This window comes from Antechinus flavipes, chromosome 5 (genome assembly GCF_016432865.1).
Source record: "Antechinus flavipes isolate AdamAnt ecotype Samford, QLD, Australia chromosome 5, AdamAnt_v2, whole genome shotgun sequence".
Taxonomy (NCBI): Eukaryota; Metazoa; Chordata; class Mammalia; order Dasyuromorphia; family Dasyuridae; genus Antechinus; species Antechinus flavipes.
In genome coordinates, this window is record NC_067402.1 from 177,670,980 (window position 1) to 177,696,622 (window position 25,643).

At 32.6% G+C, this 25,643-nt stretch overlaps 1 protein-coding gene across 1 annotated transcript in view; it reads left to right on the forward strand.

The window, feature by feature from the left end:
- ST8SIA1 (ST8 alpha-N-acetyl-neuraminide alpha-2,8-sialyltransferase 1) overlaps positions 1-25,643 on the forward strand; it is a 104,045-nt gene that overhangs the window by 56,084 nt on the left and 22,318 nt on the right. The window contains exons 3-4 of the mRNA XM_051963417.1: positions 6,789-6,898; positions 10,617-10,709. Of these exons, the coding sequence (XP_051819377.1) occupies positions 6,789-6,898; positions 10,617-10,709 (203 nt within the window). The remainder of the gene's footprint in view (positions 1-6,788; positions 6,899-10,616; positions 10,710-25,643) is intronic.

A 25,643-nucleotide genomic window follows, 5' to 3' on the forward strand; every position in this document is an offset into this window, starting at 1 on the left:
GCTGTATGATGTTCCCTAGAAGATAAAATAAAACTATTTTGGTACTTATAATGCAATCAGTTCTTGTCCCTTGAAAATAGGATAAAAATATTTGAAAAATGCCTCTTTATGCTCTAGGTTATAAGGAAAATGAATTTCTCCTTTTGAAAAATGGAAGAAGGGCTTCAATGTAAAATAAATAATAAAAGCTGTTGACAAGGCAAAAGAGAATTGATTGAGAAGCCAGAGATTAGAAAAACATAAAAATATGGGAAGAAAGGAAGGATAAGTGGAGTTAGTAGAGAGGAGTCTCTTTCTGAAGAAGCCATGTGATCTCTGAGGAATGCTGACATGGATCCACACACATAATCAGATGGGATAACATTCAGGGAGGGTTAGAGGAAGAAGGTACAAATAATGAAAGTTAGTGTCTTAGATGTTCACTAAATGGAAATGAAGCAGCTATTTGTCCATCTGACTATCAGTACAGGAGAGTTCTTGGTAGGTCTTCCTGCAACTATGGAAAATTCAGTTAAGGAGAAAGAGCTGTTCAGAAATCAATCTATCCTGGGTGTAGTTGTGCTCAGAGAAAAGGCAACATGTCCTTCAGAATTTCCATCTTATATTGCCAGATATAGCTAGTGGTCTCTAAGACTTTAAACTGCAAGAAGTGAAGAACACAGGATAAAGGAGAAGTGCAAAGTAAGGATGATTGTCTAGAGTTGGGCAGTGAGAGGGGACAGCTGCATGTGATAAAGCGCCAATTGAGAACCCTTACACCAGAAATATATATACATAGAAGTAGAAATCCTGTGAGAAAGTTTAGTTGCTCTATGACTTTTGGGTAGCTAGACAGGCTTAGAGTCAGGAATATTTGAGTTCAAATTCAGCTTCATACTCTTACTGCTTCTGTGACTCAGGACAAGTCTCTTAACCCTGTTTACCTCGGTGTCCTCATCTGTAAAGTAAGGTGGAAAAGGATATGGCAAACCACTGAGTATCTTTGTAAAGAAAACCCTAAATGGAGTCATGAAGATTTGGACATAACTGAATGTGGTTTTGCAAGAGTGGTCTCCTTTCCTCTCAGGGGATGTATCCAGAATATGATTGAGGAATTCATTGGGTCAAATAACTACTTCTCACTTTTGGTAATTACACAGACACACATAACATATTTCTAGGAGGAATCTAGAGGCCATTGCTAAGGATGGTATAATCTTGGGCAAGAAACGATAGATGTTAGGGGCACAGGAGATATGTCCACTTGTTTAAGGCAAAACCTTCAGAAAAGAAGGATATATTTGGGAGACAGAGCTAGTTAAGAAGATAGTGCCTGAATATAGTCTTTTGGATTTCTACTTCACTACTTAAAATATAGTAATAATCACTTCTGGCTGCAGATGATAAAAGACAGCAAAATGTATTTTTTGAGGAATATTGAAAACCTAGTCAAATCTCTTTACTGAAAAGAGAGAGGGAAAACTCCATAGATAGATAGACAGACAGACAGACAGACAGCATATAGATAGATAATAAGTTAGATATCATAAAGAATAACCAACCATAATATAGGAATAAATAAAATGGAGTAATTAGAATAAATAGAAATAGAAATTCCAAAAAAGTATTAAGAAACAAATAAAGAAATCAGCAGTAAGATCCCTGATTTCAGGTGTTTATATACAAATATATAAAATAAATATGAGATCCCAACACAACGAAGACATTTTCCTTTCACAAGTGTGGTTGAGAATGAATGGCATGAGATTCAAGATTGAGTATGAAAAGATAAACCTATTCAAAAGGAACATGATTCTTAAAAGGTTAAGTGTTTTTTAATATATAAGAAGATATATTTTAAGGACACATAGGAAGAAGAGGAAGCATATATATTGGGAAGTATTTAGGTAACTATTAGTGGAGTTAGAAATAATGGCATCATTCCACAAGGCAGGAGAAGTATAGACCATCTAGATAATAGAGTCAAAAACAGATCACATACATAGAATGGAGATATCCAGCACGTAGCTTGGTACCATACATATAGTAAAGTACTTAATAAATAAATTGAGGACTTCAGTTATTTGAATATTGATTAGAACTCTTTCTCTGATTTGATTTGTTTATATTATTTCATCCTCTAAATGTCAAAAAAAAAAACCCAAAACAAAAGGAAAATTACATTCTTATTTTTTTTCTTTTTTAAGACAGTCTCATCTTTATTTATTTATTTTTGTTTTGGAGCTTTTTTCAGTAGTATTTTATTTTTCCAAATACATATAAAGATAGTTTTCAACATTTATTTTTATAAGACTTTGTGTTCCAAATTTTTTCTTCTTGAACACTTATTTTTCTCCTCCCCAAGACAGTAAGCAATTTGGTATAGGTTAAATTTTTCAATCCTTTTAAAAGAAACATAGGGAAATTGCATTCTTTATCTGCTTTTCATTGGTTATAAAGAACTGGTTGGTATAGTGAAAATGATAGGAACTTATAGTCAGTCCATCAATTAACTTTTGACCATGACTGTACATATGTTGGATGAGCATTGCAGATGTACCCAGAAATGAATAGGAAGAGTAGAATGAGTTGTATTGGACTTGGGAAATATCACATTGCTTTCCATGATTCCAAATTGCTTTCTACGAACTAAATATATACATACATACATACATACATACATATATATCCTGTGATTAAATGCAATTGTACAAATTTGTTAAATTTGTACTAAAGTGGAGTAATAGCAAGATCAGCATGAGAACTGATAAAAGAAAAATCCATAGTAATAGAATCCTGGAAATGGAAGACCTTTGCATCCAGTCTCCTGGAATAAAATATACCCTCAATAATATACCCAAGAACTGATTTGTCCAACAACAGGATATTCATTATATCTTGAGTTAGTCTTTTCCACATTTGGAGAGTTCTACTTTTAAAGAAGTTTTCCTTACACTAAAAATAAATTTATCTTTGCTGCTACTACACTGCTTCTATCTATGTTTTCTTCTCCTCAGGAGGGACAAATTTAGCCCTTTTCCACTGACCTCTCTTCAAATACTCAAATTCAATTGAATTAGATTTGATTAAATTATACTCCTTATGCTAGGTGCTGAGATAAAAAGCCAAAAGCACAAGTAGTCCCTGCTCTCAAGGATTTTATATTATATTTAATGAAAACAGATAATAATAGCTAATAACAATAGTTAACATTTATATATATTGTTTGCTATGTGCCACACACCATGCTAAGTGCTTTATAATTATTATCTCATTTCATTCTCAACAGAGGTAGGTGCTATTATTATTTCCCTTATTCAGATAAGGAAACTGAGATTAAGTAACTTGCCTTAGGTCACACAGCTAGTGAGGTCTAAAATCAGATTTGAACTTGGGTCTGACTCTCCTCATAAGGGCAGGAACTCTCTTTTACTTCTTTTTTGTATTCCCAAGGTTTAGCACTTTGCTTGATACATAGTAAGTGCTTAATACTTGTTTATTGAAATTGTATTAAGTTGGCTCCAGGAGTGGTACTCTATTCATTGATAAATTAATCTGAAGCAAATATTAAGTAGTTTCTTGGTAGTTGAGAAGGTATATCTTGGTGCCTGAACTATTTGTTGAGAAAATCCAGAAACTATGATGAAGAGGGAGAACATTCCAGGCATGGGGGTTAAATTGCAAGTCACAGAATCAAGAAATGGATTATCATGTATAAAAAACAGCAGATGAACAACTTTAGCTAAAATAGAGAGTTCAATGATTGTCAAGGACTTTAAATGCCAAATGAGTTCTTATTTTTTATAGAGGCAGATGGGAGTCATTAGAACATCTTGAGCAATGGAGTGATATAGTCAGATTAATATCAATTTGGCAAGATCTATGGAAGCTGTATTAAAGAAGGAAGAAAATGAAAGCAGGAAGATCAATTAGGTGAATATAGAAATCGTTCAGATAAGCAGAGAAGTGAGCACTTCAGCTGGGAAGATGGCTTTGTGAGTGGAGAGAAGGGGATGAACGTGAGAAATATTGTAGATGCTTGTGTTATTTTGTATTTGCATTACCAAATCCTATCACAGTGCCTAAATTGGTAAACACTTAATAAATGCTTGTTGGATTTGAGATAGGATTGACAAGCCTTTGTTAGATTGGCTATGGGTGGGAAGGATAAGAGAGAAGGAAAAGTTGAGGTTCACTCTGAAGGTATGAACCTGGGAGACTAGAAAGAAGATAGTTTACTCAAAAGAAATAGGGAAATTAGAAGAAGGAGTGGAGTTTAAGGAAGTGATAGTTATCGTGTCGCTGCAATGTCTTTCCTTCTCCAGGGGGCCAAATCTTAGGAATACAGAAACAGCCAAAAGAGAGTTCCTTCCTTGAAGGGGAGAGTCAGATTTAAGTTCTAAATTGACCTATGAGTTTACTAACTGTATGATCCCAGGAAAGTTACTTGCCTCAGTTTTCTTATTTGTATAATGAGAATAATAATAGAAACCACCTCACAGGGTTATTGAGAATGAAATGAAATAATTATAAAGTGCTTAGCACACTGTCTGATGCATGATAAGTGCTATATAAAAGTCAGCTATTTTTATTAGCAATTATTATATGCTGCTTCCATCAAATATAAGATCCTTGAAAGCAGAGATTACTTGTGTTTTTATTTTTTTAATCCAAGTTTATGTATCAGTGCATTTTACTTATTCTCCTTTTGCTATCTTGGTTGTTTCTCCCTCCCTGCCAATGTTCTTTAGTTTTTCATTTTCCTACTAAAAATCTGGCTTTGGAAATTGGATACAATATTCTAGATATTGTATGGAGAGTATGCCAGAGAACCATCAACTCCCTAAGGCTGGATATTATGCTCCTCTTGATGCAGTCTGTGATTGCTCTGTGGAACTGGCATCCATATATCAGTTTCAACAATCATTTTTCAAAGTATTAATTGTTCAGAGACACACATCTCAGAATTAGAAGGTTTCTTTCTTCCAGGAAAATCAGAGTGAATATCGCAGGACCTCCAATTTATACTGGTAGTTGTAAGTTAAGGAAGAAACCTTTCTTGTTGAATATTTCTTATGGCAATGTTTAAAGTAAACACAATGAGCTTTGTTATATTTTATAAAGAAAAAAATGAATATGAAGCCAGAATATTTAGCTGGATTATTTAATTTAGAACTTTGATAGTAGTAAAACTAATATTTCAGAGTTTGATCATAAAGGTATGTGGCTAAAAAAAACAATGAAAACTGATTTTTTTTTTGAGTCTAATACAATTTCCTTTCCATAATGCATATTTCATCCACATTCCAAGTACTTCCTTAAGCAGCTAAAATGGAACGGTCTGGAGTCAGGGAGACATGAATTCAAATCTAGCCCCAGACATTTTCTAGCTTTATGACTCTGGGCCAAGTCATTTAAGCTTCACTTGCTTCATTTGCTTTATCTATAAAATGAGGATAATAATAGCAAATACATCCTGGGGTTGTTGTGAGCAACAGATGACACAATATTTGCAAAGTGCTTAGCTCTTGATAGCCACTTAAATGCTTGTTTCCTTCCTTCCTTAATAATTGTATAATAAATCCTAGAAGTCTATGCATCCCAACATGAGTAGAAGTATGATGTACAATGTTTTGGATTTCTAAATGTCCTTTGGAGGCATCTGGAGTTTCTAAATTAATTGTTACTTTTATTACTTTTACCTGTGGATTTCTCATTGGAGACTTTCAGTATACTTTAAACTTCCTTATGAAAGAATATTTGTATATCCAATTAGTATGAAATAAAATTTGTTTTTTGAGTGTAGTTACTTAGATTAATTTAAAGTATTCCCTAAACTGTTCCTGTGAAGATTCCTGGAATGAATTGTTAAAACTTTCATTATAATTATCTTGAGTGAGAGATCAAAGACAGCTTAGACTTTGGGTCAATCGGTTTTGTCAATGTAAAAAATCTGAGCATAATTACCTTTGTCATCTTTTTATAAAGAAAAATTTACATAAAACCATAATATTTGACTAGATTATTTAATTTAGGACTTTAATAGTAGTAAAACTAGTGTTTCAGAGTTTGACCGCAAATATATGTCGCTAAAAAAACCAATGAAAACTTATTTTTTAAAGTTGAATCCAGTTTTCTTTCTACAAATGGATAAGGTCTCCTCAATTTGTAAAGTACCTGTGGGAATAAATTAGATCTCAATACATCTATTTTCTTCATACCTTTTCATGACAAGACTCAATAACTTTCTCTGTGTTAAAGGTCCTAAGATAACCTATCTACTTGAAACATGCTTTTATAGCAATTTCCTTTTTAATTTGCCTTTATTTTTAGAAATACAGCTAAGACTTTTATACTCACAGGACATTTTTTTACCTATTGCACACACTAAAAGTTTATTGAATGAATGGATGATAAGTCATATCATGCTGATTTATGTGAGAAAGAAGAAAGTGAGCCAGCTCCAAGTTTGAAGACTTTAAAATAATCCTTTGTTTAATTTTGATTTCCAAAATTAGTTTGGTTGATGAGCTGCTAATTATTTTTCATGGTAATTTTAGACAGGAAAATTTATTTTTCAGTCTAAAATTTTGTTGTATAGAATTGATGATTTTTGTATACTTTGAGAAAAAGGTTAGTTTACTAATTTTAAACATTTGAGAGCCATCCTGCTACCTTCCTTCCTATAATTTCACTTTATTGTGCTCCATTTCCAATGAAATTCCCTTAGAAGGTCTGTTATAAACAACAAGTCTATTAATTAGTGTGTGTTCTGTTCAGTGAAAACTGCCCTTATTTTCTGTTGCTAGGCTACTCCATTCCAACTACCATTGAAGAAGTGCTCAGTGGTGGGAAATGGTGGGATTCTGAAGAAGAGTGTCTGTGGCCGACAAATAGATGAAGCAAATTTTGTCATGCGGTAAGAAAACAGATTCGTGCCAGAGCCTCTGTCCTTTTTTTCTCCCATAAAAAACCTCCAGACTCCTCAAAAACTACTCACTTGTGATTAATAAGCTGAAACATGCTTTAGTTCTTTCTTCTTTTAAGGCTGCATACAAGTGAACTTAGGAAAGGAGGAAAGGTAACAAGGGAATATTTCTTCCTGGGCTTGTAGACTTTTGACAAATCTCAGGATGTTAAAATATGTTAGATTGATTACTCTTTTGTGGTTATGAACCAAAAAGAAGAATGAGGAGTACAGGATTTTCCTTTTAGATTATAAAACTGAACTTGCAAAAGAGATCTTTTTTTTCTTTCCTTTTCTTTCTTCTTTTTTTAGGACTGTCTTTTTTCTTGGTGTCTCCTCATCTTTTTAACATTTAATTCATAATTTATTTATTTTACCATTATTTTATTTCTTTTTAAACATTTTATTATTTTTATTACAGCTTTTTATTTTCAAAACATATGCAAGGATAATTTTTCCACACTGACCCTTGAAAAACCTTGTGTTCCAAATTCTTCCCTCCCTTCCCCACAGATAGCAAGTAATCCAATATACAATATTCTTTTCTTTCTTTCTTTTTTGTTAGGACTGTCTTTTTTCTTGATGTCTCCTCATTTTTTTAACATTTAATTTATTATTTATTTATATTCAATTATATTTCAGTAATTCATCACTTTCTTTCTTTTTAAAAAATATTATTATTATTGTTATTAGTTGAGGCAATTGGAGTTAAGTGACTTGCCCAGCATCATACAGCTAGGAAGTGTTAAGTGCCGAGACCAGATTTGAACTCAGGTCCTCCTGACTTCAGGACTGGTACTCTAACCACTGCACCACTTAGCTGCCCCTAATTTTATTATTTTTATTATAGCTTTTTATTTTTCATCATAAAACCTTGTCTTCCAAAATTTTCCCTTCCTTCCCTCCCCCTAGATGGCAAGTAATACAATATACAACATTATTTTCTTTTTAAAATTTAAGTTCCAGATTCTTCCCATCCCTTCCACCATTTTTCCATTCACTGAGAAGGCATGCAAAATGATCAGTTACACATGTGAAGTCATGTAAAATATATTTTATTAGCCATATTTTTTAAAAGCAAGAACAATAAAGTAAAATATATATATACACATATATATATATTATAATTTGTATTCCGTTAATCAGTTCTCTCTCTGGACATGGATAGCATTTTTTTCTTCATGAGTTCTTTGGAATTACCTAGAATCATCGTGTGGATCAAAGTATCCAAGTCTTTCACAGGATCATTACAACTCTGCTCTTATGTGCTCAAGGATCTTCTGTTTTCCTCATTTTATTTTGCATCAGTCCCTATAAGTCTTGCCATCGTTTTTTTTTTAAACCACCCCCATCTAATTTCTTAAAGCACAATAGTATTCCATTATAATTATGTATCACAACTTGTTCAGCCATTCTCTGGTTGATGAGCATCCCCTCAATTTCCAGGTCTTTGCCACCCCAAAAAGAGCAGTTATAAATATTTGTGTACATATAGACAGACTCTTTTCCTTTTTCTTTCATCTTTTTGGCATACAAGCCTAGTTGTGGTATTTAACTTCCTGACCACCAGGAACTCTAATCTTATCATTTGGTTCCCTTTAGTAGAGAACCAAATGATAAGGTCTAAATTTAGAGAACCAAAATGAGAGTAGAGAACCAAAATGAAGCTGCTTGTCCTTGGGTGGGGTCCCCGCAGTGGCAGAATTCAAGGAAAATTTGTCCTTCAAGGAGTTTCGGGGTTCCCTCCCCCAAGTCTCTCCTTCATTGTATAAACTCTTTATTGCGTGCCTCTATTTACAGTTTTCTTGGCAAAAGAACTGGCAACTCACAATTGTCATTTCCTTCTCCAGCTTATTTTACAGATAAAGAAAATTAAGTAAGCAGGGTTAAGTGACTTGCTCAGGGTCATATAGCTAATAACAATTTGAGGCTGAATTTGATTTTAGGCTTTTTTGACTCCAGGGCCAGTACTCTATTCATTGCACCAACTAATTGTCCCATTCTTAACCACAAATCCTAATTTTTTTGCTTTCCAAATAATTACATTCTAAACTTGTTCTTCCTTTATAGTGGCTGCTGCTAAAAGCCATGAGGCTAAACAATATTTTCATAGCTTCTTTCTGTCAGTTTTTAGTTTTTTCTTCTTGATTCAGGAGATTTTTATTTTAGCTTGTAAGAATTTTTCATTTTAGAATTTCATGAAGTGAGTTTTTTTCAGTTTGTAGTTTGTCTTCTGGTTCGAAGATAGCTGGGAAGTTTTCTTTTATAATTGTTTGAAATATGATGTATAAGTTCTTTTTTTATTCATGGTTTTCAAATAGTCTAGTGATTCTTAAATTATTTCTTCTTTATCTATATTCCATGTCATTCCGCCTCCCCCCTCGCCCCATTTTACATTTTCTCCTATTTTTTCCAATTTTTAATATTGTTTTTCATTTTTTGATGTTTCTTGGAGTCATTAGCTTCTCTTTGGCCAATTCTAATTTTTAAAGACTTCTTCAGTGTTGTTTTGCACCTCTTTTACCATTTGATAAATTCTGGGTTTTTTTTTTTTTTTTTGGAGTCATTTTCTTTTTTTCCCTACTTCTTTTTACTGAGCTATTAAATCTTTTTTCTTAATTTTCTTGCATTCTTCTCACTTTTCTACCCCAATTTTTCTTTACATTATTATTTGATTGATTAATTTTTTGCTTTTTAACATTTCTAGGAATTATTGTTAGTCTTGTGTCTGATCTGCATTTTCACTGAGGCTTTGCTTGTAGATGTTTTCAAGTCAATGTTTTACTGTGTTTGTCTATAAAATGAATATAATTCTTATAATGCCTCCTTCACAGTAAGATATTTCTAACATTTGATATAAATATTATCACATTTTATAATTATAATTTTGTCATTATAATTGATTTGAATTCAAAAAGGAAGCGTTTTAAAAAAATAGACCTATGGTTTAATTGGTATATGGAACTACTTTTACTAATGTATGTTAAGGACCATGCATAAGTGTGAAGGGGCAGTTGATTCTCCAAAAGTCCCCATAGCTGAGAATCATAACAATCCTGAATGAATTGCAAATCAGCCTTTATGACAGATTTGCTTGTAGATTGGGAATGAAATAAATTGGAGGCAAGAGGGAAAAGGAGTGAGGCCAGAGAATGAAACTGTCTCTCAGTCTCCTTGTAATCATTATCATCCTCTTACATGAAGGGATCCATTCTGCTGATCTGAGTTGGATCCCCAGCAGCCACTGGCAGTTGATTCCCATAACCCAGCAGCCTTAGCAGGTTGCTCCCATAACAAATGTATATCAGTATTTGCTCTGCAACTTACAGTTTTAGAAAATCTTTGGGACATTGACAGGTTAAATGATTTGTCCAGAGTCACTCAACAGTATGTCTTAGAAGCCTGACTTGATCCTTATTCTAAGGCTATTCTGTTCACTAATAATGGTGATGGTGATGTTGATAGTGATGGTTTACTACATGCCAGCCAGAGGTTAAGTAACTTTTCCAGAGTCCCATAACTAATAAGTCTGAGACTGAATTTGACTCCAGATCCAGCTCTCTCTGCACCCAACTTCCTTTTTAGTAACTATATTATGCTGCCTTTGAATGATATTTTCAGAATTTTAAAATGTATAAATTATCCCAAATTTGTATTCTCATTTTTCTAGATGCAATCTTCCTCCTCTATCCAGTGAATACAATAAAGATGTTGGATTCAAAACCCATTTGGTGACAGCTAATCCCAGCATAATTCGGAAAAGGTAGGATAAAAACTCTTTCATTACTAAGTAACTGGAAAAGAAGACTTTATGTGTATAGGTAACTGGGAGACAATAAACATAATTTGCAGATTGGGAAATTTAAAAATAAAATAAAATCGGCCAAGAGAATCTGAGAAAAGCACATCAATTAGATCAATGCCTAGAAAAGCAAGCAGTATTTTATGCTGCCTCAGAGAGAGTTAAAATGACACAGAGATCTGTTTTCTTGCTTGAGTAGGCAGCATCTAGTTTTGCTTATTCATTACACTTGCTTATACTAATTATGATTGACAATAATTAACAAGTGGTTAATTCTTAACAAAAATTTAAAAACCCCAAAGTAGGTCATTTATTCAGTCTATTTGGAAGGTATCAGAATCAGAATAGATCAAACCTTATCCTAATCCTAGAAAGGTAGAGGGTCTCAGATAAAACTTTTCAGAAAGATGGGAGTTATCTTTCCAAGGATTGTTTATTTAGAAAACTCTTTTGAGAACTACATAATGAATTTCAGTAATTATTTTCCTAAGTATCCAGTGATTAGAACTTAGTTTCTCACCAGAGGAGAAATTCTTTCCCTAGACATTCTCCCCCTCTAACAAATGCATCCATATTAGTGTTCTGTATGCTGTTGGGAATTGCTGCTTTTGGTGAGCCACCAAATCTCTGCAGCTGCCACCACAATTGTAAATATATCTTGCATTTGCATAATGACTTTGAAACAAAGTTGACAGAATAGCATAAAAACATTAATAACCATCACAAAATTAGTTATCACAAAAGTGATAATGGTCTCTTGCATTTTGTTTCTGTCAATTAACATAGTTGCAACATTTTCTGTGTAATCTAATATTACAGAGTAAAAACAAATGACAATTACATTGTCTTTTGTAATGGATTTCATGAGAAAGACTATCTGTAGATCTCTACATTGTTTCTATTCTATACTTGTATTTATATAGGTTGGTTAAAGGGAGAAATTGTTCAATTATTATCTTCATTTTGTGCATATGTAAACACACAAACATAAAATCCAAACAATTTAGCTTGGCATTTGAGGCCTTTCATGATCTGCTCCTGTTTTTCTTTTCAGTCTTACCTATAATCATGGGTTAAAGGGCTATAAATCTATGATCATAGATTTAGAGCTATAAGGGACTTTAGAAATCTTTAAACCTAACTCCATTATTTTATCATTTAACACATTAAAGCCCAAAGAAGTTAAGTAATGTGACCAATATCACACATCTGAACCAACCTATATAAATACAAGTATAGAATAGAAACAATGACATTCCTTTGTCTACTACACTGGGTTCTGACTTTAAATAGATCAGGTTCAATTTTGGAGGCAGATGCTCCCAAATTATTCTCTTTTTGATTTGATATACTTCCAGAATTCCCATCTGAATATAATTTGTGTGTAGACAAGTATGGGACAAAGGGCCCCTCGATATTACAAGACAATAATACAAGATTAATATTTCAGTATAATAATATGGGATATAGGAAAGCCTATGTATTTCATCTCACAAGAGATACAGAAAACATTCTTAGTAAATGATAAAGTAATGATAAAATTCTTCCTCTTTTCTGAGTCCCATTTTTCTCTAAAATCTATACAGTCCTCTTGACACATCAGAAGAGTTTGTATTCCCCTTAAAAGGAAATAACCTTGAGATTTCTAAAAAGAAAATTCCCTTACATTCCAACGAATCCCACTCTTAGCCCAGAGATCTGTATGGGCATCTTGCCTTAAGATTCTATCCAAAAGGTCTGGATTCCTTCGGGAATGAAGAGGAATTTGGGATTGTTAGAAAGACAACCTTGACTAGTCTGCTGGTCAAAATAATTCATGGTACTAGCAGGCAAAGTCAGCAGGTGGAAATAAAAGGGAGAACAGAAGGGGTCAGTCAGAGAAAAGAGGAGGTTCAGTCAGAGAAAATACTTAAAGCTGAAAGATGGATTGTCTAATTAACAAAACAATAAGAAGTTCAGTGTCCCTACGTGTTGGGAACTAGAGTATAAGAAAACTGGAAAGATATGGGTGGGATGAGACTAAGTTATAAAGGGTCTTAAATGCTGAATAGAGCATTTTGTAATTGATAGGGTAGTTGATAGGGAGTCACTGGAGTATATTGAGGAGAGAGGTGATATAATCCAATCTGTCATTTAGGAAAATCACTTTGATGACTGAAATGGAGCATGAATTGGAATGAGAATGATGAGACCTGGGTATTGCTTGATATGGGGAGAATCTGACTATATCCTCAAATCTCAACAAGGAGAGCCTTGAAGCAAGCAGACCAAATAGTTCAGTCATGAGGTAATAAGAGCCTATTCTAGGGTGCTGCCAGTTTCAGAGGAGAGAAAGGTACATTTGAAAGATGTTGCAAAGATTAATCAATAGACCTTGGAGAACAAGGAGACAATGACATTCTGAGACAATCATAACAAGAAGATGATTATTAACAGTGTCATAGATTGCAGAGAAATCCATAAGAATCAGGATTGAGAAAAGACCATTGCATTTGGTTATGAGATCATTAATTACTTTGGAGAGAGCAGTTTTGGTGGAATGACAAAGTCAGGAATTGGATTGTAATAGGTTAAAAAGTGAGTCTATTGAAATTATACCCACTCTTTAAGGCTCTGGTTAAATGTTAACTACCTCCTTGCCACATCTTCTCAATCGCTAATTAAAAGTGATTCCCTTCTTGGAAGTTATCATAAACATAAAAAAAAAAACTTAAAAATTTTTATATAATAGCTATTTGTGCCTTTAACTTAGCTTTTCTACTACAACATAAAACTCCTTGAGGTTAGAGACTGCACATCTTTAACAGCACATAGAACTAAACCTCCTAATTAACTTATAAAAAATTAATAGATATTTTTGAAAGAACAAAAGAATGTTTGGATTTAGATCTTAGTGTCTCTGAGTTTCTATTTTTTAATAATTGAATTATTATATTTTTTATTCATAATATAACTGTGCTCAGTTATTAATTTGGGGTAGACCTTGAAAATCTAAAGCAGAGATGCCATAAAAATTATGTGTAACAAAAGGCCATAGAAAAATAGACCAAAAATTAATTGGAAACTCAATAATCTAACCCTAAAGAATGAGTGGGTTAACAAAGAAATCATAGAAACTGATAATTTCATCCATGAGGATGACAATAATGAGAGAACATGCCAAAACTTATGGGATGCAGTCAAAGCAGTTCTTAGAGGAAATTTTATGTTATTAGATGCTTACATGAATAAAATAAAGAGAAAATCAATGAATTAATTGGGCATGCTACTAAAAAAGTTAGAAAAAGAACAAATTGAAACTCCCCAATTAAATATCAGATTAGAAATTCTGAAAATCAAAGAGACATTAATAAAATTGAAAGTAAAAAAAAAACTATTGAACTAATAAAAAACTAAGAATTGGTTTTATGAAAAAATAAACAAAAAATTATGTAAACTCTTGATTAATTTGATTAAAAGAAAGAAGAAAACAAAATTACCAATATCAAAAAAGAAAAGGGTGAATTTATCAGCAATGAAAAGAAAATTAAGGCAATAACTAGGAACTATTTTGCACAACTCTGTGCCAGTATCTAATAAACTAAGTGAAATAGATGAATACTTAGAAAAATATAGATTTTCCACATTAACAGAAAAGGAGACAAATTACTTAAATAGCCCCATTTTAGAAAAAAAAATTGAACAAACCATTATTAATGAACTCTCTAAGAAAAAATTTCCAGGGTCAGGTGAATTTATAAGTAAATTCTACCAAACATTTAAAAATAATTAATTCTAATACTATATAAACTATTTAGAAAAATAGGGGAAGCAGTCCTACCAAATTCACTTTATGACACAGATCTGGTGCGCATTCCTAAATCAGAAAGATCCAAAACAGAAAAAGAAAATTATAGACCCTAATTTTCCTAATTAATATTGATACATAATAATGAATATTGATTATTCATCAATGAATATTATTGAATTTTTTTGCTTTTTTATTTTTTAAATAATAACTTATTATTTTCAAAATATATGCAAAAATATTTTTCAACATTCACCCTTGAAAAACTTTCTTTTCAAATTTTTTTCTCTTCCTTCCCTTATCCCCTCTCCTCACCCACTCCAATGTATGTTAAACATCTAGAATTATTCTATACATATTTCCACATTTATCATGCCACACAAGAAAAATCAGATCAAAAAGCAAGCAAATAACAAAAAGATGAAAAAACTATGTTATGTTCCACATTCAGTCCTGGCAGTCCTATTTTTTAATGCAGATGGCTCTCTCCATCAAAGACAGTTGGAACTGGCCTGAATCACCTCATTGTTGAAAAGACCCATGTCCATCAGAATTAATCATCACATAATCTTTTTGTTGCTGTTTACAGTGTTCTCTTGGTTCTATTCACTCCACTTAACATCAATTTGTGTATTTTTCCCTTGATGCAAAAATCTTAAATAAAATATTAGCAAAGAGATTACAGCAATTTATCTCTAAGATAATATACGACAACTAAGTATGATTTATACCAAGAATGCAGGGCTGATTCAATATCAGGAAAATTATCAGCATAAATGACCATATCAATAACAGAAATCATATGATTGTTTCAATTGATGCAGAAAAAAGCATTTGACAAAATACAACACCCCATTCCTATTAAGAACACTAGAGAGCATAGGAATAAATGGAGTTTCCCTTAAAATGATAAGTAGCATCTATTTAAAACCATCAGCAAGCATCATATGTAATGGGGATAAACTAGAAGCATTCCCATTAAGATCATGAGTGAAATATGGTTTCCCATTATCACCAGTACTATTTAATACTGTACTAGAGATAATAGCTTTAACAATAAGTGAAGAAAAAGAAATGGAAGGAATTAGAGTAGGTAACGAAGAAACAAAATTATTACTCTGCAGATATGATGATATACTTAGAGAATCCTAGAGAATAAACAAAAAAAAAACTACTAGAAACAATTCATAACTTTAGCAAAGTTGCAGGATTTAAAATAAACCCACTTAAATTATCGGCATTTCTATATATTACCAACAAAGTCCAGTAGCAAGAGATATAAAGAGAAATTCTATTTAAAATAATGATAGATAATATAAATATTTGGGAATCTACCTGCCAATATAAAGTTAGGAACTATATGGAAACAATTACAAAACACTTTACAAAAATAAAATTAGATCTAAACAATTAGAATAATATCAGGTGTTCGTGGGTAGGCTGAACTAACATAATAAAAATTACAATTCTGCCTAAAGTAATCTACTTTTTCAGTGCCATATCAATCAAACTACCAAGAAATTATTTTATAAAGCTAAATAATAACAAAATTCATCTGGAAGAAAAAAAAGTCAAGAATTTCAAGAGAATTAATGAAAAAAAAAGATGCAAAGGACAATGGCCTAGCAGTACCAGACTTAAAACTATATTATAAAGTGGCAATCATCAAAACCATATGGTCAGTAGAATAGATTAGATTCACAAAACACAATAGTCAATGACTATAGTAATCTAGTGTTTGGTAAACCCAAAGATTTCAGCTCTTGGGATAAGAACTTATTATATGACAAAAATTGATGAGAAAATTAGAAAACAGAATGGCAGAAACTAGGCATTGACCAGCATCTAATACCCTATACCAAGATAAGGTTGAAATGGGTTCCTGATTAAGTGATAAAAGGTGACATTATAAGCAAATTAGGAGAACAAGTACAGTCTATTTCTCAGATATGTGAAGAAGAAAGGAATTTATGGCCAAAGAAAAACTAGAGAACATGATGAAATTCAAAATCAATAATTTTGATTACATTAAATTAAAAAGTTTTATATAAACAAAACCAGTGCAGCCAAGATTGGAAGGGAAGATGAAAACTAGAAAAAATGTTACAATCAATGTTTCTGATAAAGACCTCATTTCTAAAATATATAAAGAATTGACCCAAATTTATAAGAATACAAGCCATTCCCTAGTTGATAAATGGTCTCCCTTTGAAAACTGTCTGTAGGTATTTAGTAAAATAAAAATCTATTTAAAAAAAGATGCAGATTCAAAAAAATAATCTAGAGCATGGAAGATGATCTTCAGTGGAATTGTATAGGTGGGGTCAGATAAGAGATGAAAATTGTATAATCAAGTGCGTAAAGAGATGATGGACACTAAATCTTGAAAAAAAAATTGAAATAGTTGAAATTCCTTTGCCCACTTCTTACAATTATGCTGCCTTCTCGCAATTCAGAGGACTTGCTGAGTTCCCCCTTTGTCCAAAATTACTTTTCCTTTTTTTTTTTTTTTTTGGTCCACTAAAATCAGAACTTTCACTCAGTGAGTTCACCTTATCTCAGGAAGAAAGCAATATGATTACAGCTATATATATACACATATATATATTCTATAAAGTTTATAAGATTAACCCTTTTCAATAAGTTATTTACACTTAAGGAAGAACTTTTCAATTCAAATTACTTTCTGACCATAAGAAATAACAAGCATGATCTCTCTCTCTCTCTCTCTCTCTCTCTCTCTCTCTCTCTCTCTCTCTCTCTCTCTCTTTCTCTCTCTCTCTCTCTCTCTCTCTCTCATCATCATCATCATCTATCTAAAAGACTTTCTCGGGGAGTCTTTCTCAAACTCTTTATTTGTTGCCAAAACTTATTATTCCTCCTACCCTCACTCTGTCTCTGAGTTAGCAACATGGCACTCTGCTGTTGAAAGATTGCCTACTCCTGATCTGAAGTAAGATACTTTAGAAATGATACAATTACTCTATTTCTATATGCATTCAAATCCTGGTTTCTTTAGAAGGATTTCAGAGATTTTTGTGAGCTTAAAACAACTTTCACATGAGGTAAAGGAACACACCTCATCTTAGGTCCCTCTTAATTTGTTTAATTTCAAAAACATTTTTCTGTCAAAATGTCTGAATTGAATTCTGAAAGATGTCAGGTATGTGTTATGATGTTGCCTCGGAAAGAATTCAGGTTCACAGTCTAACCCAAGCAAAGTGATTTTAATGAGATTCACACACTTAGTGGGCAAACCAAACTTTCTTGAGTCAGCAGCCCAGCAAAGCTAGGCAAAGATTTTTATAGAGTAAATGGTGCTAATTACATCATAAGATGTATACATTTTGAGGTAATAGGAATTTGCTAACAGAGGGGAGTCCTAAAGCCTTGGTGGAACTACATATGCAGTTACTCAGAATGCATACTGAAAAGCTTACTGGAGGGGTGTTAATGTATGGTAATGATATTATAACCTAGTTTAGGTTCACCCAAGGACAGCAAAAATAGGGGAACAATACATACATCATATCAAGGTAAAGAGTTATTGAGATTTGTGGTCCAATATCCTTATTCTGCATCTTGTTGGTGCTACTTTCTTATTGGCTGCTTTCTATGGTATGTCTAAACCAGATGGTGTGGTCACCTGGACATGCTGACCTGCTTGTTGTTATAATGATTTCTGTGTGGCTGGGACCAACATTAGAACCCTATCATGAAAATAAGGCAATTCTGTCTTGCTAAAGCATTCTTGAAATAGAATTCCAGAAAACGCTTCTAATCACTATTACATTTGTGTGTGTATATGTGGGGGGAGGTTAAACTATCTTAACATTTTTTGGTTTAATTACCAGTATATACCATTGGTAGCCTCTGCAGAGCTGGAAGTTGATGCTTCTTTGGATTTCATAATATGAAGATTAAGGTGCAATGGAAAGAATTCAGGATTTGCAGTCAGAGAACATGGATTGAGTTTTTTTGTGTTCTTTACTACTTGTGTGATCTTAGGCAAATTTCACCCCTTTAGGCCTCAGATCCACATCTATAAAATGAGAATATAGATGGCTCTAAATCTATGTTCCTGTGACATCCAAATGATATAGCTTAATTTAGTTAAGAATAATATGCCTTTGGCAAAAGTGTGACACCTCAAGTTAGTCTTTAAAGTACTTTCTGTGCATTTTCTCCTTCTGCTTTCTGCCCAGGTTCTTCCCTACTATAGCTCTCTACCCAGGTTTACCCACCCTCAGCAGCAACAACTTTTCCTGATCGCTTGTGTTTCCTCTCTCTTGCTTAGAAAAAAAATATGTGTATGTGTATGTGTGTATATACATACATATGCACACATATATACACATATATGTGGAGAGAGACAGAGACAAAAAGACAGAGAGACAGAGGGAGGAAGAGACAGAGACAGAGACAGAGGGAGGAAGAGAGAGACAAAGAGAGGGAGGAAGAGAGAGAGAGACAGAGAAAGGGAGGGAGAGAGAGACAGAGAGATAGAGATAGAGAGAGAAAGTGCTTTGAGATAACTTTACAGATAAGAAACATGAGTTTCAGGAAATTTATATGCCTTAACATCATCATAATTGGTATTTATATAGCACCTTAAGATTTGCAAAGTGCTTTACATATATTATTTTATCTTCACAACAGCCTTGTGAGGTAGGTATAAGATTTATTATCATTCCCATTTTTATAGATGAAAAATGGGTACTCAAAAGTTGAATGCAATCCATTGAACATTTTATTGCATTTCACTGTTATAGATCCTTTACTTGGTCTCTTTCCAGAATGGGAACTCTGTATTTTAGTAACTTATAGAAAGACGGGATCTTCCTTAAGCAATTTTTTTTTAAACAAGGAAAAACAAAGTAGATAGGGACAGAAAAAAAAAAGTTGTTACACATTTTAATCTAAAGAGAAATATGAATTCTTTAGAGAAGAATAGTACTTTTAGCCATTATTTCTCTTTAGGTCCCCTAGCAATTTTATGAACAAGAAAAAATTGAGGCAATTAATTGGTGGGGAAGAGAGAAAGTTAAAAAATACAATGCAGAGAGAGGAGTGAATGCTATTCTTATGTAAAGATACATATTCAACTGCTGATTTTGATATTCTCTGGCCCTGAAACTTCCTGTTTCAGATGTAATTATAAGAAAGAAGAGAAATGATCAGCTTCTATTCTGTTTCTACTTGTTTTTCTTTTTATCTTTTTTCTTTTGTTAAATATTTTCCAATTACATGTAAAATAATTTTTAACAAACATTTAAAAACATTTTGAGTTCCAAATTCTCTTTTTTCTTCCTGCTTAAAACTTCCTTGAGAAGATAAGCACTTTGATTTTGATTATACATGTGAAGTCATACCAAATATATTTCTAACATTGCTGTTACCATGCACAGTGTTCTGGTTCAACTCATTTCACTTTGCATTAGTTCATAGAAGTCTTTCCAGATCTCTCTGAAATCATTGTGCATTTCTTATAGCCCAATAATGCTATATAGCACATACTACAACTTTAGCCATTTCCCAACTGATAGGGCATCCATATTTTCCCAACTCTTTTCCATCACAAAAAGAGCTGCTATAAACATTTTTGTACAAATACATCCTTTCCTTTTTTCTTTGATTTCTTTGGGATACACATCTACTAAAGGTATTAATAGGTCAAAGTGGTATGCACAGTTCCATAGGCTCTTGAATATAGCTTCAGAGTACTCTTCAGAAGAGTTGGATCAGGTCACCAAACCACCAACAGCAAATTTTTTTCCCCTAACTTTTCCACATCTCCTCCAACATTGCTATCCTTTTCTATCACATTATCCAGTTTGATAAATATGAGGTGATATCTCAGAATTGCTTTAATTTATTTTTTTAATCCATTGTGATTTAGAGTATTTTATGTGATTATTGATAATTTTGATTTCTTTTTTCTGTAAATCATATGTTCATATACTTTGATCATTTATCAACTGTAGGATGGCTCTTAATTTTATAAATTTGATTCAGTTCTCCATATATTTGAGAAATGAGGCACCATCAAAGAAACTTGTTGCAAAAGTGTTCCCCTTCTCAGTTTCCCGTTTTCCTTCTAAGCTTGTGCAGAAGCCCTTCAATTTTGTGTCATCATAATTATTTATTTTACTTTTTATAATCTCTTCTATCTCTTTTTTGGTCATAATCCCTTTCCTTAGCTACAGAACTTACAGGTATATCTTTTCATGCTCCCTTAGTTTACTTATTATATCACCTTTTATTTCCAAAACAGTTATTCATTTTGACTATATCTTAGTACATGGCATAAGATGGGGGTGGGTAGATGCCTAATTTTTGCTTTCTAATTTTTCCAGGAATTTTTGTCAAATATTGAGTTCTTACACCAAAAACTTGGATTTATTACACTAGATTTCTATAACCACTTATTACGGTATATATTTAACTAATCTATTTTATGATCCCCTACTTTATTTCTTAGCCAGGACAATATATTATTTGAATGATTACCACTTTGTAGCATAGCATGAAATCTGAAATTGCTAGGCTTTCTTGATTTTTTTCATCAATTCCTTTGATATTCTTGACTTTATGACTCTCGTTACAATGTTTCTACAAAATAATTCTTTGGCAGTTTGCATAACACTGAATAAGAAAATCAACTTAGATGGGATTGTCATTTCCATCATATTGGCTTAGTCTACCCATGAGCAATCAATATTTCTTCAGTTGCCCCCCAGATCTGTCATTATTTGTGTGAAGTGTTTTATAATTGTGTTCATATAATCCCTTGTTTTGTCTTGGCATGTAGACTCCCAATTATTTTATACTTTCTATAGTTATTTTAAATTAAATTTCTTTCTTTCTTTTCCTATAGTGTTTTCTTGGTGGTATATAAAAATGCTGATAATTTATGTGCATTTGTTTTATATTTTGCGACTCTGCTGAAGTTGTTAATTGTTTCAACTAGTTTTTTAGTTAATTCTTTGAGGTTTTAGGTATACCATTATATCATCTGCAAATGATAGTCTTGTTTCCTTATTGTCCCTTCCTGTTCCTTCATTTTCTTTCTCCTGTCCTACTGCCATAGTTAGCATCTTCAGCACAATATTGAATAACACAGATGATAATAGATCCTGATCTCACTTCTGATGCCATTGGAAAGGCTTAAGTTTTATCCCGGTTAAAGACAATGCCTGTTATTGGTTTTTAGATAGATATTACTTATCATTTTAAGAAAGGTTCCATTGATTCTTAACACTTTCTAGCATTTTCGGTAAGAATGGTCATTGTATTTTGTCTAGGGCTTTTTCTATGTCCTTTGATATAATCACATGATTTTTGTTTATATTGTTATCTACATGGTTAATTGTGTTGACAGTTTTGAACACTACATTCTGCTTAATGATCCACCTGATCATTGTGTATGATCTTTGTATAGGCTCTCCTGGCTTTTATTTAATTTAAAAGTTTTTCCATTGAAATTAAAGAAATTGGCCTAAAGTTTTCTTTATTTTAGTTCTCCTTGATTTAAATATAAAAACCATGTTTGTGTCATAAAAGCAATTTGTTAAGATTCCTTCTTTGCCTATTTTTTCAAATATGTAGTTTATATAGCATTGGGATTAATTAAGTATTGCTTAAATGTTTGGTAAAATTCATTAGTGCATCCATTTGGTCCTATGGTTTTTTTCTTAGGGAGCTTATTGATGGCTTGTACATTTTTTTCAGATAAATCTATTTAAATATTCTATTTCCTCTTATGTTAATATGGACAATTTATGTTTTTATTGGCCAGGTACCTAAATGTTTGTCATATATCTCATCTTACGATCTCCAAAAGATATTTAAGTGAATTTGGTCAATCCAAATTGGTCTTATTTCCTTTTGGCTTACTGTTCTTCTCAACCACATACTTATAACTGAGAGAACTGTGAGTTTTATCAATGAGTATAATTCTCACACTTCATAATAACTTTAAACTCCAACAAATTAAAAAAAAAACCACTAAATAAAATGAACAGAGCAATCAGAATTGTAGAATAGAAGGCAGGAATTGTTTATGAAACTGAATATTTATTTATATGGTTTAAGCTGTTCAACTTACTTGTGATCCCTTATTGCCTTTCTCTTTTCACATTTTTTGGTATTCTATCCCTATTTTTTTTGCTCTCCTACACTCTTCTCCTGAATTGAAAAGAAAAGAACTCTTCAAACAAATGTGTGTAATCTGGCAAAACAAACCCCTATGTTGGGTTATACATAAAATATGTATCTCATTCTATATTTTGAGACTATTATTTCTGTCAGGAGATAGGTAACAGTCTTTATCAATTGCATTATGGAATTGGAGATGATCCTTACATTGATCAGAATTCTTAAATTTTTGATAGTGGCTACCAAAGTGTAGAAGAGTCTTTAGTTCACAGAAATTCTTTGGAAGTGGCCAGCTAGTGAGAATTTCTTTTCTGCATAGTGCTCTCTACTCTTTGAGATATTGTGTGACCCATACAATGGCTCAACAGAATGGGCAGTTAAGCAACTTTGAACTTTGACAACTTCAGAATAGTTTCTTCCAACTGAACTAACACCTGCAACTCTCTTGCTTCACATTCTTCCAAGTACTAAAAACAATGAATTCATCAAGGTTACTAATATCTTCAGGTACTTCACATTTCTAGATTCTTTCTTAATTCTTTGACTAGATTGATGATGTCCTCATGTGCTCTGGAATACAAGCTTGAATTGGTAAAATTCTGTTGTATACTTGAAGGCTATCTTCTTTTCTGCTATTGGGATTTGATAACATCTGTTGTGCAAATTTAATGCAGAAAATCACTGGTTTGCCTAGCAAACACTATTTAGGACATTTTAACTCATGGAATGGTAATGTTTTCTTTTAGTTCTCTTATTCAAAGTCCATAAATTGGTGTAGTGGATAGAGTTCTGGATCTAGAATCAGGAATACTTGAGTTCAAATCCTAGCTGTGTGACCCTGGACAAATCACTTAACCATCTTTGCCTCAGTTTCCTAATCTGTAAAATGAGCTGGTGAAGAAAATAATAAACTACTACAATATTCTTGTCAAGAAAACCCTAAAAAGGGTCACAAAGTCTACTTGTTGCCACCATGCATCTCTTTTGTCCTTTGGTAATTTTAATTCATTGGCAACTATGCATATCCATATTTAGAGACATACAAGAAAGTATCATTAAAATGATGATCTTTCATTTTAGAGTTAAGTTTAGGGTCATTAAAATTTTGTGTAATTTATGAAAAGCAATATAGTCTCTTTTCTTGGTCAGTCCTGGGAACACCTCATTATTTTTGCATGGTGTCTGTACGAGATGTGTGTACTAATATTGTCTCTATGAATGAGCTATCTAGATACATTCTTGTTCCACTTTTTTTCTTGTACAATCAAATTCCTTTGAATGAGTCTACTCATCAAAGGTGTTTGCAATAGTCCAAATGGAAATGGGATTCCTTCTAATGGTGAGGACTTCCAGATAAATCATTAAAGATAAATTTAATGAGTAAAATGGATGTTGAGGCTCTTGGTAATATACTCTAGTGGAAAAATGAATCTTAAAATGAAACTAATTTTATTATATGCTTTATGTTCTGAAGGCAGGTCCTAAAAAGGACTTTTTAAAACTTTTTTAAGCAATGACAATGCTGTGGGAATAAGTATCTAATTTTCTAAGGTAACCATTTAGAAAAATAGCTCTTCTCTCTACATTGGGGAATATTTGCCTAAAGCTCAGTCTCAGGATTTGGACTCAGAATTTTAAAAAAATGTCAAAGATTGTTTTTGTATGTAATTTTAGGGAAGATAAATCATTAAATCTTTTTTTTTAAAGATTATACTTTTTCATTAGAGAAAAATTTAATATCTTTCATGCTAGTATTGAGAGGTGTGCTAGAACCATCTCTATGCAGCTTGTAAGAGCCAGTTGCTAAATTTTCAGTGTGATAATTTATACCTCAATAGCTATAATCTGGAATTGAATTACATGTTTATTGATTGTCCAAACTTCAGAAAGTGTAAATAATATTTATTAAATTTAAAAGTGTGAAAAAATAAAGATCAGTTATTTATTTAATGTATTTATGTTGAAATCTGGCATAATTTAAAACTAAAGGAGGGTATGAAAGTAGATACTGTCTATTTTTAAGTATGACTTGTACTTTGGCATGAAGCATTCAATTTCCTCCTTGATACTAATAATTAAGATGCTCAGGAAGAACTGTTCCATAGCCTCCATTGTACTTACCAATTATATGGTATGATAAGGTTGCCAGGAAGTTGGGCTTTTTTCTAAATGTGAGGGATCTCTCCAATATAAAATTTAAGCCAAATTGTATTTAAGTGCCTTATATGTGCCAAGCACTGTGCTAAGCACTGGGGATACAAAGAAAGGCAAACAAACAAACAGAGTCCCTGCTCTCAATGCATTCAGTCCAGTGAATCATAGAACACGTAAAAAATTATATACAAACTCTCTATCTTTGTCTTTTTCTTTTTCTGTCTCTCTCCTACACACACACACACACACACACACACACACACACACACACATACACACACACCAAATTGGAAATAATTTTACAATGAAGGTACTAAGTTTAAGGAGACCTGAAAAAGGTTTCTTTTAGAAGCCAAGACTTTAGCTAAACCTTGAAGGAAGACTGGGAAGCCAGTAGACAGAGAGATAAAGAAGAAAAGAGTTCCAGGCGTTGGAAATAGCCAGCTAGTAAAAATACTGTCAGGAGATTAAATGTTGTGAACATGAAAGAGTAAAGAGGCCAGTGTCACTGGAATTATATTAAAATAAAATTTCCTTGCAAATGGGGACTATTGTGATATGATTTTCCTTCTGGGAAAACTAGGTTGTCAGGTACCTGCCAAAAAGTATCCCAGGATTCACTGGGCTCCGCACTAAACTGAACCATTTTTATTTCCTTCTGAGATATTTTTTGAGTATGCCATTTCCAACATATCTGTTATCTGGAAGTAACATCTCAAGCAATTGACAATCTTTTTCTCTCCCTCATGATGTCCCTTCCATATAACTGAGTCTGTAGATCAGTTCACCATCCATTT